A 19,348-nucleotide genomic window follows, 5' to 3' on the forward strand; every position below is an offset into this window, starting at 1 on the left:
AAAAGAAAAAAAAAAGAAAGCTATTTTTACTGTAAATAGACCAATTCACGAGCCTACTAATTTTTTTTGGTAAATTCTTTCATTTAGGCTTTTTGTATTTTTTTTTGTTTTTGTTAAATTTTTGTTGTGAGTATATAAAAACTTGAACTTGAAGGCGTTTCTTTATTCTTTTTCTTTTATTTTTTTTATGAAATAGAATTCCATTGAACTTGTTAGTCCTTATTGTTTGATTGTTTGTATCACACTTTATCATTGTCTCTAGATCTTTTTACTTATTTTGGTCAATATCTAGTAAAATGTATGTGCTTGTTTGCTTCTTATCACCGTATACTTTATATCTTATGCATACTCAAGTAATACTTACAATGGGAGATTCACAAGCAAAATATAATGTGTGGACGACTGAAGAGAGTAATGAATTGCTAAAAATCATGGTTGATGCCGCAATGCGAGGATGGCGTGATAAGAATGGAGTATTTAACAAGAAAACTGTGGAGAAAAAAATACTTCCTGCTCTAAACGAAAAACTTGGATGTGAAAAGACTATTACACAATATCAAAGTCGTTTAAAGTGGTTCAAACAACGATACAACAATTATTGTAAGCTTATACGTCATAACTCTGGTTTTGGATGGGATTCCGTGACAAAGAAATTCACTGCTAAAGATGAAGTATGGGAGGATTATTTCAAGGTAAAAGTCTTTGAGTTAAAATAATAAATTTATATTTATAATTAGAATTATAACTAGTTTTAACAATTGTTGTTTTTTTGTTCTTTACCAGTCTCATCCTAAACATGAATATTATCGGACAGACACTTTTGAGGATTATGAAGATTTGAGAATTGCGGTCGGGACTGGAACTGCTACTGGAAAATACTCAATTGGACTAGGAGATGATACTGATGCAAGAACATTTGATATAGAAGAAAATAGGGAAACTAATTTATTAGATGATTATGTCTTTGATTATGATAGTGGTGAATTCGTGCAAAGTGACAAACAAGAATCTTCACACCAGCTTCCATTCTTTGAGGACTCTGCTTTACCATTATCCCCTCAGCCCAGAAGTTCAGAGGTTCCACCAACTACAAAAAAACGAGATAGGACTGAGTTTGAAGCAAAATCAAGCACATTCAAGAATACAGACCCAAATTATATATGTGAAATATCTCACACTCTTGAGAAGGTAGTTTCTAAGATAGAATTAATAGGGAATGTAGGTGATACTTGTTGGGATGCTATCAAAGAGGTCCCAAATTTGGATAATCGTACTCGATACAAAGTGCTTGATTTACTTAACACCAGATCAAAGAAGATGGATTCCTTGAAAATGACAATTGAAGAGCGTTCGGGATGGATAGACTATAAATTAAATGAATGAGAATTTTTAGGGACATGATCAATAATGAGTTATATTGTGATTTAATTTCTGGACATATTCATTTTATTTGTTTTCTGATTGTGGATTTTTGGATTATTTATATAAATTTTGAGTTTTACATGGAACGATATTCAATAAATTCATAGACTTATTTTATTCTAATTCCTTGTCTGATATCAGGTGGTTCATTAAAATGTCATATATCAACGTACATGATGTAGAAGATCAAACGGAAGAAGAGGAATTCGAAGAAAAATTACATGAAACTTTTAGGTATTTGTTGAGGGAAATTCTTGGGATTCTCTATGTGCTAACTAAGCATATAACTACCATGAATGACGAACGTGTCCATCGTCCCTTAAATAGACGACCAATAACTTCAAGTGGATACGATTATATCCATAAAATATTAAAAGAGGATCCAATAAACTTTCGAGAAATTTATAGAATGTACCCTGACGTATTTTTAAAATTGTGCAACATCCTTAGAGAAAAAACACCATTGCAAGATACAAGATATATTTGTATTGAAGAAATACTTGCCATGTTTTTACTTGTTGTTGGTCAAAATACTCGATATTGCTTGATTCGTAAAATATTCGGTCGATCACAATACAATACTAGCCAAAACTTCAACAAAGTGCTGAGAGCATTGAATAGAATTGCAGCAGATATGATGGTCAAACCTGGATCTGGAGTTCCAGAAAAAATAAGAGAGAGTACAAGATTTTATCCTTATTTTAAAGTAAGTGATTAAATTCTTTTTAGTTGTTATTATTATAAGTACCACAATTTTTATTATGTTTTTTTTATTGTAGGATTGCATTGGGGCTATTGATGGCACTCATATTCCAGCAATAGTGTTTGGGCATGATACTAACAGTTATCGTAATCGTCACGGGACAATTTCTCAAAATGTTTTAGCAGCTTCTAACTTTGATTTAGAATTTATTTACGTGCTCAGTGGGTGGGAGGGATCTGCCCATGATTCAAACATATTGGCAGATGCTTTATCAAGAAATAACGGGCTTAAAGTGCCACAAGGTATGTTTTTTGTTATATATGCTATACATCTAAAAATTTTGTAATTTTTCAAGATTATATATGTTATTCATTAGTTACTTGATTCTACAAATAATATTCGATAGGTAAATTTTTTTTAGTGGATTGTGGATATGCAAATAGACGTCAATTCTTGGCTCCTTTTAGAGGTGTTCGTTATCATCTCCAAGAATTCACTGGCCAAGGTCGTCACCCTGAAGATGCAAAAGAGTTGTTCAATCTTCGTCATGCCTCTTTGAGAAACGTCATTGAAAGGATATTCGGTATATTTAAATCGCGGTTCAAAATATTCAAAACTGCTCCTCCATTTCCATATACAACACAGGCGGAGCTTGTATTGGCTTGTGCCGGATTGCACAATTTTCTTCGAAAGGAGTGTCGGTCTGATGAATTTCCAGTTGAACCAGAGAATGAAGTTCCACAACCTTCATCAGAACAAGTTTACGAGGATAACAACTTTGATCAAATATTTGGCACTGAAGAACAACAACGAGCAAATGCAAATGCATGGAGAGATACTATAGCAAACAGAATGTGGAGTGACGTTGATCATATTCACAATAACGAACCTTAGATTTCTTTTCATAAAAAACTGCTTATAATTTATCAAATTTCATAATGTTTTGATTAGCTATTTATCTATATTGATTAAATTTATTTATATATGCTTATAAAATAAATTTTATTGATTAATTATTTATGCATGTTGAATAGACACGGTGATTGAAATTTTAATTTTAATAAATTGAATTGTGATTTTTTTCATATATTAAATATATTTACTTTTTAAATAAGTAAATTTATTTCAAAGTGAAGATGTTATTTATGTTAAATAATTACTAGTTCAAAGAAATAATATATATTGAAATTTAGATTTTGTTAAATTGAATTGTAATTTTTTTTACAAAAAGTCTACAAAAGTCTACAAATATCTATCAAAATCTTGCAAAAAGTCTACAAAAATCCATGAAATTCTGTTTACAAATCTGTGAGATTCTACAAAAGTCAATAAAAATCTACCAAATCCATGGAAATCTATCATTTAAAAAAAGTCATTGAAAGTCATTAAATCTCTACATTGAATACACCCCACTAAAATTCTTTCTCAAATCAAATGGATTCATCCACGTACCACCTAAACGAATCACGATTACATTTCAAAAATTGTTCAATTTTACAGAAATATCGAATTTGGAGAAGCGTACACTTGAAATTTAATTAATTATTCCATGCCTTTGAATGGGATTTGAGGCAGACACGGTGGAAACGACCTCAATCGTAGTCCCCGGTTCTAATTCATACGACGACGAAGATTCAAGCTGCTCCCGTTTGAAAAAGCATGCCGTCAAATTGAAGACAAAATAAACATTTTTTTTTTCCAATTTCTCCTACTTCGTGTCTGCCCACTCATACAAAGACAAATAATTATATACAATTCCATTAATTTTTAAGTATCATAATATTTTATTAATATGCATTATATATGATAATCTCATTAGCATATAATTGATTATAATGATTATGATTCAGACAGAAGCTCAATTGTACGCTTGTAAAAAAAACGATAACGAAGTACTTCCATCCAAATATCAAAATAGTACATCTAACAATGAGTGTCATCTCATCGGTGCTCACATAAGTGTGCACGATGTGTGTACATCGTATCAAATATAAATATATATATATTTGTGATATCTATTGATTTTTACTAAAATACATCTATAAATAAATTCAAATATTAACATATTATTATCTCCTACTAATTAATATACACTGTCTTTAAATTTAAATATTCACACATTATCTTTTATAAATTATATATTTAATATAGTCGCGTCATTGTAATTCAAATAATAACGAAAATATAACCAAATAGTCATAAATCCTTAAAAAAAAAAAAACAACTGTACAAACATGCAACACGAGCACAAAGATGCTAGTATAATTTAATTATTATAGTTCTTACATGTTATCAAATTACAATCTTAATCATATATCTTTTGATTTTTTTATAATTTTATTCTCTTTAATCGTCACGTCAACTCTATGCTACAAAATGACTAAAATTGTCAAAAAAATAAAGATAACAAACTAAGTATGTAATTCGACAACATATCGCAAAAATATAAATATATAGAACCAAAAATGCATTATTTCATAATAAATGTGTAAATTATTCGGATAGCTTATATTGAGGAAACAAGAAAGTTGCATTCCAAAAACCATAAATTTACACGCAAGATGAATTTTCATGCATGAACTGTTTGAGAATGGAAACAATAATACAATGTGTGAAAAGTGAATGGCGAAGATGTGCCAATTACCCAACCGAATGGAGATGTTACGTGCGGGGGCCGATGGAGGCCAGGTGTGGAGAATGTGCGCCTGAACGAGACAATATTATATCCTGGGATTGTGATGTGCCAGACGCCGGATCAATGGCAGAGTCAGGAATCCAAAATTATGTTTGTTAATTTATTTTATTTGAGTTAACCAAATTAAATACAAGTTCAGACTAAAATATGAATATAAAAAATTAAACTAGAAAAGAGTGAGCCATAGGTGGCTGTTGCGCCGGAAGCATGCTAACTATTATTAATTTTGGGGTTATCATTGTTTAATTTAATAGCTCGTGGAACCACATGTTTATATTTTGCACGATAAACTTAACAACCCAATATTTAAATGTGCATTTTAAATTAATAATTTGGTAGCAGTAGAGCCGAACCTTACGTAAGCCAGAATGGTCCAAGCCCACTTTGGAGGGATCCAAATTATTATTATTATTATTGTTATTATATTTTGAGTTGACGAAACAATGAAAATATATATAACTCAAAATTGATTTGATAAATATTTTTCGAATCTAAAACAAATATAAGAATATTATTTATATAATTATTTTAAATATATATATATATATATGTATTGTGTTCATGTTCATTGTACTTATAGTTTTTCAATTATTTTTGGTAATAAGAGAGAGATTTTTTTTTATTCTTCGTCTGAGACTTTATCGAACACAAAGCCAGACGAATAGTTGAGTTACAAGGAAGAAAAGCATGGTTCGTGGATCCATCTGAATTGAAGCACGAGGAAATGGAGTTGTCCCACGTGCTCTTATCCGCAGCGCGTCCTCGGAAGAAACAAATTCAATGTATGTGCCACGTTTCTATTATTTACTTGTTCAATCTCGATCAACGCGGTGTCCCCACCACTTCTCTCTATCTTCGCTACATACACGTATTTATACACGGGGGCCGCCGTTTCTCTCAATCCATCATCAACAAACACCTGAGCGCGGACTGATCTTTTAATTTTTACTCATTATGGTAAAATCGACGGCTACTTCTACTTCTACTTCTACTTTTGCCAGAGAGAGCGAAGCTTCTGCTTCCTCCAGCAAGTATAAGGGTGTGAGGAGGCGGAAATGGGGTAAGTTTGTGTCGGAGATCAGGTTGCCCAACAGCAGGGAGAGGATCTGGTTGGGTTCCTACAACACGGCGGAGAAGGCGGCACGTGCCTTCGACGCCGCCCTCTTCTGCCTCCGCGGCAGGAACGCTAAGTTCAATTTCCCGGATAACCCGCCGGAGATCAACAAAGGTATGTCCATGTCGCCGGGGGATATCCAGGAGGCGGCGGCCCGGTACGCCCATTCCGGAGAGCAGGACCCACCCGCCGCTGGTCGGATCGAGAATTCAGACTCGTTGTCGTCTTCGGAGTTAATGCCTTTTTCGGACGCAGAGTCTCCATGCCCTTCTGTGTCACACTGGACAGCTCAGCCGGACAGTGAATTCGCGAATATGCCCCTGGACAATGCATTTTTGGACCAGTTTTTAGCCATGGGTCACGAGAATAACGTCCACGATTTCGGGGTATTTCCGGGATATGAAGATTTCTCCGGCGAGTTTTTTGTGCCACCTTTGCCCAACGTTGATGGTTGGCTGGACAACCATACGGAAGAAACAATATCTTCCGAGAGTTCATTTCTGTGGAATTTTTAAAACCACACATTTCAGAAAATTCCGGTTATTTTTGTTGCTGGAATTTCTGAAATTATATTCTCCTCAAAATATATATTTATTCTTTCATTTATATTTATTTATTTATTTTTAGAGTCGATGGAACAATTTTCGTATAACCATCGACTCATTTAAAATAATCTTTATTATATAATTACTATCATGTTACTTTCTGAAACATAAAGTGCCTTTATTATTTATGTCTATATATTATATGAATGCATGCATGGTATAGTTTTTGCACAAAACATGATTATTATTCATAAAAACAAGTGAAATTTAGCTGAATTTCAACGAGATAAAGCTTAAAACAAATCGGACGAGAGCCAATTATGGATTTCGTATATATTATTAATCTCACAATTGATTGATCATGATTATCTATCCTAGTTTATATACATATCAAAGCACTTTTTGCTTCGTTCAAATGATATATGATATGAAAATTAATAAAATAATGATTTATATTTTAATTATTTTTAGAACTTGAGCTAAATTTTGGATGAAAAAAAAAATACGATCGATTTATACATTATCATTCGTATTAAATAGTGCCTGAGAAAGTATATTAGCAATTACAAAAAAACAGATCGAGTTGAGTCCACGGAATCTACTATTTTATTTGCGGAAAATTGAGAACTTGAAAACCTCTCCAGCCATAGATTTAACATTAAATACACATTTTTCAAACTTATTACGCAGCCACGAAAGATTTTGATATTGACAGTGATCTCAGATTTATCAAGCAATCACGAAAAAAGTGATTTTTATGGGGAAAAAAATTCGTTTTTTATGTTTCTTAACCTAGCCTCATAATTTATCTTTGTTTCGGTTTAATTTAATTAAAATCTTAAAATTATTCTCATGCTGATTATGATTTTTAAAAGTAATTTGCTATTTTAAATGATAAAAATTATTCTAGATAATGGTGATCTATAAACTTCTCAAAATTTGATATCATGTTTAGCAATAAGGTCACCTAAAATGATTGGGGCGATATCTCCACCCTGGTGGGTGTCTTTGCTGCACTAAATACAAGCCGATAATTGAGCCTTCCTTCACTAATAGGAAGGAACAAAAAACAGATATTTTCATATCTAAAAATCGAATCTAGACATGCCTACAAGCATGGGGAAAAAGCCGATATCAAAAGCAGGTTGCGAGACATTAATTAAATTATTGGCTCAATCGATACCAACTTTTTGTATATCCACATTCCTACGGCCTCCCTCTTTGGCTGGCAAAATACAAAGAATGATTAACTAATTTTGACGGGGAAGAAAATCTAAATAATCTGCTAGAGGCTTGAATCGATTTAGTTGGGTCTATAACGAATTTGGTGGACTTGGCTTTCGAAACTTGTATGACTTCAATTCGGCAATGCTAGTGAAAATAACAAAGGCGAAAATTTATCAGTTAACTCAATGTTACACTTTGTCATATCTACAAAACTAAATATTATCCGGGAGACGAGTTTTTAAATGCCAATCTAGGGCATAATCCGAGCTATGCTTGGCGTAGCATTTTGGCTTCTCAAGTGGTGTTAAAAAGAGGCTATGGATGGAGATTTGAGGATGATAGTCACATTAATCTGGTCTGAACCTTGGTTACGTGACCCAACAAACTTTTACGTTGAGCTACCTTTGATTCCAGACTAACATGACCGGACAATTTATAAAAATAAAAATAAAATAAAATAAACTAAACTGTACATTAATTTATAAAAAAACAAAATAATTTGAGGGAGTAAATCACCGAGAAAATGCGAAACACAATAGTCAATATTCTGACAATTGTCTGTATCACGATGAACAAATATATGAATAAATAATAATACATGTCAATTTTGTGTTAAATATTTACATAATTATGAGATATAATATATATATATAATTAGATATATAATATGTATTTGGTCTAACTGTTCAACAAGAAGAAATAACAAAAGCTTGATACGTGCATCATGCCATGCCAATTAACATTCATTTGTAAAATAATCAAATCATTAATTTATTAGTGTTAGGCAGAAGACAAAGACGTGAACAACGTGACAATAGGAACGCCAACTTTGTCTCATAACCATTAGATAATAATAATAATATCGAAGGAGGAAATGGACAGGTGGCGTACCGTGTACAACTCTGTGAGCACCGATGAGATGTCGTTCACTCATTGGATGTGATGAAATATAGAAAAATTGTGATGAAATATAGAAAAATTGTGTATCCAATAGGTGAGCGACATCTCATCGGTGCTCACATAGGTGTGCACGGTAGGTGTACAGCATATCAAATCTATATATATATATATATATATATTTGACCAATTATGAAGAAATACATTTTCAATAACGTAAGAAAACGAATACTAACATCATTTTATTTTAAACAAATATTCTTATTTGTTTTCAACAAATATTCTTATTTGAATATAAAAAATGAAATGGACGTGGTCTAATTTCAATACTATTATTAAAGTTTTAAAGTAAAATTTTTATGAAGTCAGTCACAATATATGGTATATCAGGCATTTGTTAAAAGTATATTATATATTATGTAACAAAATATAGAAGACTGAGAATATTATATACTCTCTTAAATTAAGTCAATTCAAAAATAATTGTAGAAGACCATGTGCCATCGAATACTTGTGAGTCATCGCACACGTTTTCTTCCTTTTTTCTTGCACTTGCAAAAACGCGTTTTCTTTTAGTTGTGGAATATCTTTAGTCTCCACTCCTCCTCTGTTCTCCATAATTATATCAAATTGATATGTAAATTAATTTTTTACTTAAAAAGAATATGCTAAAACCAATAAAAGACCACTATTATTATAAATAAAATAACTAAGTTATTAAATGGGCAGCAACATCAATTACATAATAGTTTACCTTTTTCAAATAAAATAAAAATACAATAGTTTTCTGAATTGAAAGACGAAAAATTTCAATGGCGCTGACTGTTTGGTGAAGAAAAGCGAGGAGCCAATTCCAGCCATGCTTCTGTATTCGATGGTTTTCTTGCTTGGTACGGTTCAGTTGCTATAATTCTGTAAATTTAATATACAAAATTAATTTATTACAGCTAAACAAACAAGTACTTGAAGTGAAATAATAATTCTGGGAAAATACCAACCTATCTTTCCTCTTCTCCGAGAATCTGGCTAGAGAAATTTTCCTCTTTATTGTTAAATCTGCAACGACACAAAACCGATCAGTACTCCATTAAACATCAACCAGCTAAAATCTTGTGGTTTTATTTTTTTATTTTATTTTCTTCGAAAATGAGCATATACCGGAAGCAAGAAGCGGGTGAGGAATGCATAGATGATCTCGCTCCTGTAATTCAAAAGCTGAAGCAAACTTGGGGAAGCTGGCGGCGGAACTTTGAGCTGCGGTGCTAGCTAACATCATGATTTTGTCCGCCTTTTCCGCCGGCAAGTCGTCAAACACAATCATCTGACCGGCGTAGAATATGGTCATTGGCGCACTTTGACCAGCCCCCGATTTCATACCACTGTTACGGTTCTGATACGAATCAACACCCGAACTCTGCCCTGATTTCTCGATCATGGGCAACAAGTTCATCGTTCTAGCTGGGATCCCTGTTCCGAAGATCAGCTTAGCCATAAAAGAAACAAATCTAATCTGGTATATATAATATAGGATGGATTACCTTTGTCCTCCGACAACACGAGCCCCAGCTCTCCAAAACTACCCTTGTTCTCTTTCAAGTACTGGCTCAACAAGCTACATGTCTGAGAGAAATTAGACCTCTTCCCGCTGTCCAATACTTCCGGCGTGCCCATTTTACGACAAATAATTATGGGTGCGTGACTGATGCTCCGATGAACTTCAAGAATATTCTTCGATTAATCAAGTTGAAACTTGAATTGAATTGGAACGGTATATGTTAGTATGTATGTATATATATACAAGGGGGATTAAATTTTAGGCACGAGGAATATGTGGAGTAATTATTATTAATATTATAAAAGAGAAATTGGGTTGGCCGACCGACCGTGTTGACCTGATTTCTTTAAAGGAAAGGATGGGCATCCACCATTTTAAAACACGTGTTGTCTTAATTTATTTGTTTTTTTTGTGTAAGAAGCGTGTTGTCACCATTTTTACAAATAACGTATTAATTGTGTAATTTCATAGAATCTGTTTTTGGAAAACTACAATCACATTTTTTAAAATTTTTATTATGTTATATTATATTATAATAAAACCTGGTTATTTAATTTTAAGTTTCAAGAATAAGTAATATTTTTTATTATCTAGGTATTTTCCAATTATAAAAAGTTATATATCATATAAAAATTATTTTAGAATGCGTGAACGTGTAGTTTTTCTATTTATTAGAATATAAAAAGTATCAAATTACATTTTTAGATTAGTTATCCGAAAATATAATGATTTTCCCACTCATTTTTTTTGGAGTAGATATCTTGTGATACAGTCTCACGAATCTTTATCTGTGAGACTGGTCAATCCTACCGATATTCAAAATAAAAAGTAATAATCTTAGCATAAAAAGTAATACTTTTTCATGGATGACCTAAATAAGAGATTCGTCTCATAAAATACGACTCGTGAGATCATTTCACACAAATTTTTTTTTTTTTTAAGAACATATCTTTCTAGGTACGTTGCACACGTATATATGGCAAAACGGTTAGTTAACACTACTGTTAAATATCTTAACTTTTTTTTTTTATATCTATAATATGCTTCTTTATTTGTTTTTTTAAAAAAATTTTTTTTATACCCGACCTTTCTTAAAAATACTGATTACACAAATTTACCTTAATTACCCAAATCACTTCTATAATATTTTTCTTAATAAAAATGTCTTTCATTATTCAAGAGCTGACCAAACTTTCAGATTATTAACTACTTTTATATTATCCAATGAATAAACTAATTAATTAATCGATCAATTATACATGAATGAAGTGTAGCAATTTCGGAAATTAGTTTATTCATTGCCATCAGTTTTTTAGATAGAAATATGTTTCTGTTACTTTCCAATTTATCTAATTTCGTTATTTCATGATTATAAAAAGAGGGGCCTCTTTTATATTTATTTTATTAATTTTGTGATTTTATTATTATAATATTAATATTTATTACAAAATAGAGAATATTCTTTTTTGATGCAGAAATTTGGTGCAACGTAACTCAGATATATTTTGACATATATCTATATATATAGATATATGTATTTGTGAGACGGATCTCTTATTTAGGTAATTTTTTTTAACTACTCCTGTTCCGAAGATCAGCTTAGCCATTCGAAAGATTCCATTGAACAGCCTAATCGGACAAGGATAGAAATTTATGTCTATATATGAATCTAATTTGTTAGTGGAACCTTTAGCTATACAATGCTCACTCAATTTTACGTTAAATTTCTTTTGCAAGAATGGACGATATAGCGGAACTCTCTCTTCTCCCATTGAACATGTCAAGCCAAGATTCATGCACCTCTCTTTTCCACCTGAAAAATCTCAACATTTTTCTCAAAAAAAACTTACTAAAATTCTCCATCACCAATCTTTATTCAACTCGAACCATCACAGAATCATGACACACTACTATTCCAAGTTCGAACCAAACAAAATTCAGGGCTCGAAATTTTGCAGTCTCTTCAAACAACGTCAGCTGTGTCATCACGCCCCGAGGTGCCTACAGCGTTTTCCCTGTATCTTCCCACTGAAATGGCCGCTGTTCGCCTCCTCATTTCGTTCCTCCTCTTCTCTATTTCTTTTGCTATAGATGACGACGACTACCTCATCGAATTTAAAAAGAAGTTGAAGAATTCTTCTGCCCTGGACTCGACCTGGATCAAAGGGACCAATCCGTGTGACAATAAGAAACAATGGCTTGGCGTAGACTGTAGCGAAACTGGCCATACGAGTGTATCGGGTTTGTTTCTTATGAATCTTGGTCTCTCTGGTGAAGCTGGGAATATTGATATTGGATCTTTAGCGAATCTTCAAGAGCTTCGGGCTATCAGTTTGGAGAACAATAGTTTCTCAGGTCCAATGCCTGAATTCAATCGACTTAACAAATTGAAGGCGATTTTCTTGTCAGGGAATCAGTTTTCCGGGGAAATAGCTTCAGATTTCTTTATTAAATTGCGGAATCTAAAAAAAGTCGAGCTTGCACGAAACAAGTTCTCTGGAAAAATCCCTGATTCTTTAGGAAAAGTGGAGACTCTCATGGCTCTAATGCTAGAAAACAATGAGTTCTCAGGGCCTGTCCCTGAATTAGCACAAAAATCCTTGCATATACTTGATCTGTCCTACAACAAACTACAAGGGGAGATCCCTCAAAGCTTGTCAAGATTTAAAGCTACGGTCTTTGTAGGAAATCCCGACCTCTGTGGCTCTATTGTTTCGAAGCAATGTAAAGTTCAAGATTCATTGGCAACTAGTGAATCCAGAGAATCGGGCTCTAGTGCAAAATGGATCATCTTAGGCATAGTGGCTGCTATTTTGTTGGTGACCATCATTTTCAGAGCCGGGAAAAAGGACGATAATTTTAGGGTCCTTGGAAAAGAGAATCTTGATGAAGAGGTGCAGATCCACACACCCAGCAGCAATATGAGGAGCCTGAGCTCTAGCAGAAAAGGAAGGAACACCGATACCTCCAGTGGCCGTTCCTCCAGAATACACTCACACAGTGGGAAATCTGCAAGTGATCTTGTGGTGATTAATGAAGAGAAAGGGATATTCGGATTGTCTGATTTGATGAAGGCTTCGGCAGAGGTTCTTGGAAATGGTGGCATGGGGTCAGCATACAAAGCCGTAATGGCAAACGGATTGTCTGTCGTGGTGAAACGATTGAGAGAAATGAATAAGTTCAGTAAAGATGAATTCGACATGGAGATCAGAAGGCTTGGAAGTCCGAGGCACCCCAATATTTTACCACCATTGGCGTATCACTACAGGAAAGAAGAGAAACTTTTAGTGTCTGAATTTGTTCCCAAAGGCAGCTTGATGTCTCTGTTGCATGGTAAAACGTTTTAATATATGGTTCATTCTCAAATCTTGATCATAAGTCTCCCTGAGATATATGCTACTACTTTAACCAGAAATCCAGTAAAAGATATTCCCAGATTTTGAATGAATTATGACATGTATCAGCATAAACTGAAGATACTAACCTTTATCATTTTCTGAGCTGAAAATTCTTTAACATTCGAGTGTCATGATTTCAGACAATCGTAACAGCGATGAGCTGAATTGGCCAACACGACTGAAAATCATTAAGGGAATAGCAGAGGGGCTAGGATTCCTTCACACGGAATTCGCATACCAGGACCTGCCACACGGGAATCTAAAGTCCAGCAACATACTTCTGTCATCAAGCTATGAGCCGCTGCTAATGGATTACGGGCTGCATTCCTTAATCAGCAACACTCAATCCGTGCAATCCCTTGTCGCCTACAAGTCCCCCGAGGCAGTACTGTATCAGCAAATATCCCCGAAAAGCGACGTCTATTGTCTAGGAATCGTGATTCTTGAAATAATGACAGGGAAATTCCCTTCTCAGCACAATCCAAAGGGTGGCACTGATGTGGTGCAATGGGTGAATCAAGCCATTTCTGAGGACAAAATCAGGGAATTGATCGACCCGGAGATTGGAAAAGCATCAAGTTCTATTGATCAGATGGAGAAGATGCTGTACATTGCAGCAGCATGCACAGAAAATGATCATACTAAGAGGATTGAAATGAGGGAAGCTGTAAGGAATACAGGAGAGGTACAAGTTTGAGGCCTTTGTCCTCCAGATTGGTCGTATCACTGGGACGAATCGAACACACCGCGAAATGTCTACAACATACTCGAGATTCATATGAAACTTGCATGGTCCGACGATGATCAACCGATATAACGTCCCTACGTCATCGATGGTAAATGTAGTTTTCGTGTAGAAATGTTATTGATTTTTCTAGATTAGGAAAGTAATCTATAGTACTGGTGTTCGAACCCCATTTTTGTAGATTTTTTTTTAAGAAAGCACATAAAATAGAATGGACATTCATCTTGTGAATACTGTCGCTTGATTCGACTTTTAATTGATCGATGCAAAATTTGGGTAGTTCAACATATTTGCCACCTTCTGAGTATGAATGAATGCTCCCGCTTGCTGATAAAATTCGATTACGTCCAAGATTTATTTCTCTAGCAGTTTTTTAGAGACAGAATTTTCATGGGACTAACTTTGAGATTTTAATTAAACTGAGAAAATTAGAAACAAATCTGAAGTTAAAAAACACCAAAACTGATCTTTTGAAAGTAGATAGGAAAAAAAAAACACTTTTTTTAGTTGTAAGGCTTTTTCCTAAAATAAACACCCCTAAATTTGTATTTTTTTATTTGATCAATTCCTTCTATTGATTCTATATCCACAATGCTAAAAATATTCTCACTTCTATAATTTTGTCAAATACGAACAATAGTTCAATAATGACACAAATCATATTTTTGTGTATTTCTGCATCTACTAAGAAATCATTAAGTAAACAGTAAATAACTGAGCTCATTCAAATCGAACATTCTCAGACGACAATAGATACTTACGAATAAATCTTAAATATAGAAAACTTAAGAGAGATTGCTAGAATGTGTGATGTGAAAACATGTTGAGCAAATTACCTGACAATTGGTAATAGGTTAGACACCATTAATTTGCACTAGTCGCCGTTGAATCACCCACCTTCTCGTGCCATGCAAAATCGTAAAAAGAAGCAAGATATTATTAGATCCAATAACCATGATGCCATTGACATCCAGTTTTACGCAGAAAAATTGTGAAAAACATGTAAATATAAAACATAATTGTATAGACCGAGAATGCGAATGTGTGATGTAAAAACATGAAGCGCAAAGTTAAATTATCAGGAAATCAATAATCACTTGACATCAGCTCCATTAATTTGCATTGAGATTTATCGAGAAGAAATCAACACGGGAAGCAAAAGGGCGAGGAGCTTATTATACAGGAGTTCCGTTAATATTTGAATCAATAGCAAGATTCTTAGCAGTTTCCACATGATTCTTTCTCAAATAAAGAGGCCAGAAAATCAAAATAAGATGTTTGGTAAAAACATAAGCTAAAGAGGAAGAAGAACAATTGGCAAGAAAAACTCTATCTTAACAGCTTGATGATGTGAGGAGGCATCACCAAAGGCAACATTTTGCGGAGGCAGGATTCCGAGCCATCAATTTGAAATTGCCTGCATCTCATGAGCAGTAGAATAATATTCTCCACATCACTTGACAAAGATGAAGCCATTAACGATGGTCGGATTTTGGCATATGTACAAATGGAAAATTTTAAGCCTGCCTCCAATGAAGCAACCAAGGTCCTTGTTTGCTCCACATTCCCAACATCTGGTACAAAACTTGTTTGAACTGTGCAATCAATTTCACAAGGTAAGCAGCTATTTGTCGTGCTATACTGTTCTCCTTTGAATCCACTTCAACGTCCACTTTCTCCGCAAGAAACGTCTTTATCTGAAGGAAAACCATCGGACTTTTTGGGGAGAGATTGTGGTACTAGCTCATTTAGTTCTTCTTATACTGTTCTAAGGTTGCCTCAAAGGAAGAAATTCGTAGTTGAGGTCCAAAAGGGTTGTGCTGCAGCATCATTATAAGTATATTCAGAGCAGACTTCCTGACCACGACACTTATATCTTGCAATCTACCTGCTGAGACCTCATTTCACAAACCAATTGAAATCGAATGATCCTCACATAATTCACCTGAAGAATTCGACTCCTATTGTAAGCAGAGACGTCACAGGCAGAAGTGTTCCCGCACTTTACTTCTTATTTCAGAATGAAGGATAAGAAATCTTCATCCGCGTCAGGCGAGCCAAAAAGCAACGAGAGGTTGATATCTAGTGAGTTATCAATCAAGTTCAAGTTTATTATTCTTCCCATTTGGATCTCCAATTCCATGAGTTCACACGTAGTCTCTTCCTGCTGCTAACTGCCACCTAAAGAAACCGAGATCATCAATGTTTTAGCCATTACAAGATCATTTTAGAAATGATTTATCTAGAAATTGTGCTCATTATTAACAATCAAATTCGTTTTTTTTTAAACAAATCCGGACACGTTTGAGGCTGACAATCATATTCATTTCTGTAATATCAAACTGATATAATAATACTGCCTCATGTTAAAAGTTTCTCTACTTGCGTAAGTATAATCATACTTGCAATATTAAACTTCATGAAACTGAAATTGAGATCCAAGTGGCTTCTTACGACACTTGTGGTAACCAAAATTTCATCTTGATTATTGCCCCAGCAAATGAATAGATTCGCGGTGGCGAAACGGCTGCTGCCGGCGTTGCCCATCATGTTCCGTCAACACCGTTGCCCATCATGTTCCGTCAACACCTATACTCGCAAATCCAATGCTTTTTTCTACTGCAGCCGGATCTGAAACCGTTCCCCATCAAAACGCTAACCCTTTCACTTCATCGTCGACGTCGGACGGACAAGGCAGCGCGCGGGAGAGTGGTGCGAGGAAGCCTTCGCGTCCTAAAACTCATTGGCAGGATGAGCAGGCTCGTGTTCTTCTTTGCCACGTGGTCCATTTCTTTCCTTCAATTCTACTTGATTTTGTGATTGTGTGTGTATTGTAGGATGTGAAAATGGTATCGTTCGTGAAACTTATGGATTATGATTTTAGTGCACAATAAAACTAGATAAATTATGAATGGAATCGTATTCAATCCCATTTCTGATTTCATATCAATGCAGCCTATAGAAGCCTAATGTTTTTTTTTATCTGTTTCCGAGTCTTTAAATCGATGATGACGTACCTAATGGATTAAAACAATCCTTCTTTTTTCTTGGGAGAATTGGAGTGATCGCGTAAGTTTGAAACTACTTTCTGAAAATTGTAATAGTGACTTGCAAATTTTTAGCAGATTAGATTAGGATGGACTGATGCGGCCATGATTGCGGGAGCAAGAGATGTTGGTGTGTCACCTTCTATTGTCGGTTCTTTTCCTCGGAAAGAAGCTTCCCTAGTAGAGGTATGCATTTTTAGCTTCTATATTCATGTTTATTTGGGTGTTAGAAGTTAGAACAACACCAAAACAGAATGGATTGTGACCAGGATAATGGATTTGTCCTTTTTATGCTCCTCTGTGATTCATAATATTTATATCCATTCAATGCTCATAGTTCTTGGGCCATGGAGACACATTCTGTGGATAGGCTTTTATGTATACCCATCGATCAATGCTCTTTAGTATATTTGCTTCAGTTTTTCATGGATGATTGTCTGCAAAGGCTAATTGACATAGTTGAGACAAACACTGAATTGGAAAGCTTAATTCCCGGTCAACAAATTTCAAAGCTTGTCAGAATTCGATTAGAGATGCAGGCTCCATGTATTTCAAAATGGCCCCAAGCACTAGCATACAGGTGAACCTTGTTGTCTCTCCCAGTTTAGTTTTTCATTGAGATGCTCGTGCAAGTAAATGCTTTATAAGATGAATAGTAGGTGCAACCTTTGAACATGTCTGCGAGCTTCAAGCAGCGAGCAATGCTTGTTGATGAAATTTGGCATGCTGCTGGGGATAAGGCTGTTGACATCGATTGGTATGTGAAGTCCTTGGTGGGATATACTCCACAACTGAATTATACATGCTTACCGATGCTTCCCCAGGTTAGCATTGCGATTTGGTTTCTTTTCGTTGCGTGATTCAGATGCTATTTTTCAGGTCTTGACTAAGCCTGTGATATTTTTTTCCCTTCTGTTCTCACGTGCTAATTCCATGTTGTACTTGGCATGAACATCCTAGGCATTTGATCTAGCTTTCTTGTTGCACAATGTTGTTCACTATAACTTTTTCTCTGTCAATACAATTCCCTTTTCTTGTTGACATGAATTTTCATGCAATCTTTCCTGTATAGAGACCCAACTGTCAAGAAGTGTACCATGTAGGCCTAACATGTTCATGCACTATTAGCATAGCTGAATTAGCAGTGGTACAGCTTGAATGGCAGATAATATAATTTAAGTAGTGTCGTTCCTCTCTGTTTTCTATACAAAGGCTTATTCCCTTGTCATGCTATCAATTTAGATTTTCAGAATACGTGGGCATTCTTGGATGGACGAATTAAAGATGCATTAGATCTGAAAAACACTGTTCAGGAGGTAACCTTATTGTCTCCTTTTCATTGCTTCTTTGGTCACTCGTACTTTTTTCATGTACATAAGTTGCTAATGAGTTTGCGGTATACCAATGAAATGATCTGTCACCAAATTTCCATGATATGAAATTTTTTATCCCAAAGCTTTTAGAGACTTGCGAATTAGCAGGCCAAGTATCTGGCAGAAGCGGTGGGAGCTGGAATGGGCAGCTCCGTGGAAGGATTTGTGAAGAGGGTGTTTCAGTCTTGAGTACTTGATGAGGGTGAAATAAGAATGATTACTCTTGGATCAAGAGTTTTCGAGTTGACATTATTATGTCTAAGTTGTTGCTTCTTTTTTCCTCTTTTTATATGAAAATATTATTGCACGCGACATATTTAGTATACATCAACAAGTGAAGCAATCTGTTACTGGAATATTTATCCATATCTGTTAAATTCGACAAAACAGATGTAAAGTGCCAACACTTCGACTTCAGATTTTTCGACAAAGCTGATTTAGTTTTTGGTTTCATGTGTTTTATTTATCTTATTATGATAACATTATTTTCACGATTGTAGTAGTCTGTCTTTAACAAAAAATCTTTTGTACCAAATGTGAGATGTCACAAAATTAATTGCCTTGTTGAATCTACCAATCATCTTCAATTTTCAAGTTAGATTAATTTTTAAAAATTAAAGTTAATAG

General features: G+C 34.4%; 4 protein-coding genes across 4 annotated transcripts; 3 read left to right on the top strand and 1 right to left on the bottom strand.

The window, feature by feature from the left end:
• Positions 1-5,712: 5,712 nt before the first annotated feature.
• On the top strand, positions 5,713-6,626 carry LOC140977798 (ethylene-responsive transcription factor ERF017-like). Its single transcript, XM_073442535.1, has one exon. It carries the CDS (start codon positions 5,775-5,777, stop codon positions 6,447-6,449), a length of 675 nt encoding a protein of 224 aa, XP_073298636.1. The 5' UTR covers positions 5,713-5,774; the 3' UTR covers positions 6,450-6,626.
• Positions 6,627-9,304: 2,678 nt separating this feature from the next.
• LOC140977799 (protein TIFY 11d-like) lies at positions 9,305-10,401 on the bottom strand. Its single transcript, XM_073442536.1, has 4 exons — positions 10,142-10,401; positions 9,762-10,070; positions 9,602-9,659; positions 9,305-9,515 (listed from the first exon to the last, which is right to left on the bottom strand). Exons 1-4 carry the CDS (start codon positions 10,272-10,274, stop codon positions 9,413-9,415), a joined length of 603 nt encoding a protein of 200 aa, XP_073298637.1. The 5' UTR covers positions 10,275-10,401; the 3' UTR covers positions 9,305-9,412.
• Positions 10,402-11,865: 1,464 nt separating this feature from the next.
• LOC140977336 (pollen receptor-like kinase 3) lies at positions 11,866-14,586 on the top strand. The gene is made up of 2 exons (XM_073442051.1): positions 11,866-13,491; positions 13,697-14,586. The coding sequence occupies exons 1-2, from the start codon at positions 12,192-12,194 to the stop codon at positions 14,251-14,253; spliced, it is 1,857 nt and encodes a 618-aa protein (XP_073298152.1). The 5' UTR covers positions 11,866-12,191; the 3' UTR covers positions 14,254-14,586.
• Positions 14,587-14,893: 307 nt separating this feature from the next.
• On the top strand, positions 14,894-19,139 carry LOC140977337 (uncharacterized). The gene is given in 6 exon segments (XM_073442053.1): positions 14,894-15,878; positions 17,427-17,534; positions 17,768-18,113; positions 18,116-18,172; positions 18,591-18,664; positions 18,830-19,139. Coding segments are annotated over 4 exon segments (303 nt in total). The 5' UTR covers positions 14,894-15,878; positions 17,427-17,534; positions 17,768-18,022; the 3' UTR covers positions 18,911-19,139.
• Positions 19,140-19,348: the final 209 nt, after the last annotated feature.

The sequence above is a fragment of the Primulina huaijiensis genome, chromosome 5, assembly GCF_012295235.1.
Source record: "Primulina huaijiensis isolate GDHJ02 chromosome 5, ASM1229523v2, whole genome shotgun sequence".
In the NCBI taxonomy this organism is placed as follows: domain Eukaryota; kingdom Viridiplantae; phylum Streptophyta; class Magnoliopsida; order Lamiales; family Gesneriaceae; genus Primulina; species Primulina huaijiensis.

What these genes read in the sequence shown, in the direction of transcription:
- LOC140977799 (XM_073442536.1), bottom strand. Translation starts at nt 10,274, where the DNA reads ATGGGCACGCCGGAAGTATTGGACAGCGGGAAGAGGTCTAATTTCTCT. An exon ending in TCACCCGCTTCTTGCTTCCG is followed by an intron (nt 9,660 to 9,761) that starts GTATATGCTCAT and finishes GTGTCGTTGCAG; the next exon opens with ATTTAACAATAAAGAGGAAA. An exon ending in TCGGAGAAGAGGAAAGATAG is followed by an intron (nt 9,516 to 9,601) that starts GTTGGTATTTTC and finishes TTAAATTTACAG; the next exon opens with AATTATAGCAACTGAACCGT.
- LOC140977336 (XM_073442051.1), top strand. Translation starts at nt 12,192, where the DNA reads ATGGCCGCTGTTCGCCTCCTCATTTCGTTCCTCCTCTTCTCTATTTCT. An exon ending in CTTGATGTCTCTGTTGCATG is followed by an intron (nt 13,492 to 13,696) that starts GTAAAACGTTTT and finishes TCATGATTTCAG; the next exon opens with ACAATCGTAACAGCGATGAG.
- LOC140977798 (XM_073442535.1), top strand. Translation starts at nt 5,775, where the DNA reads ATGGTAAAATCGACGGCTACTTCTACTTCTACTTCTACTTTTGCCAGA.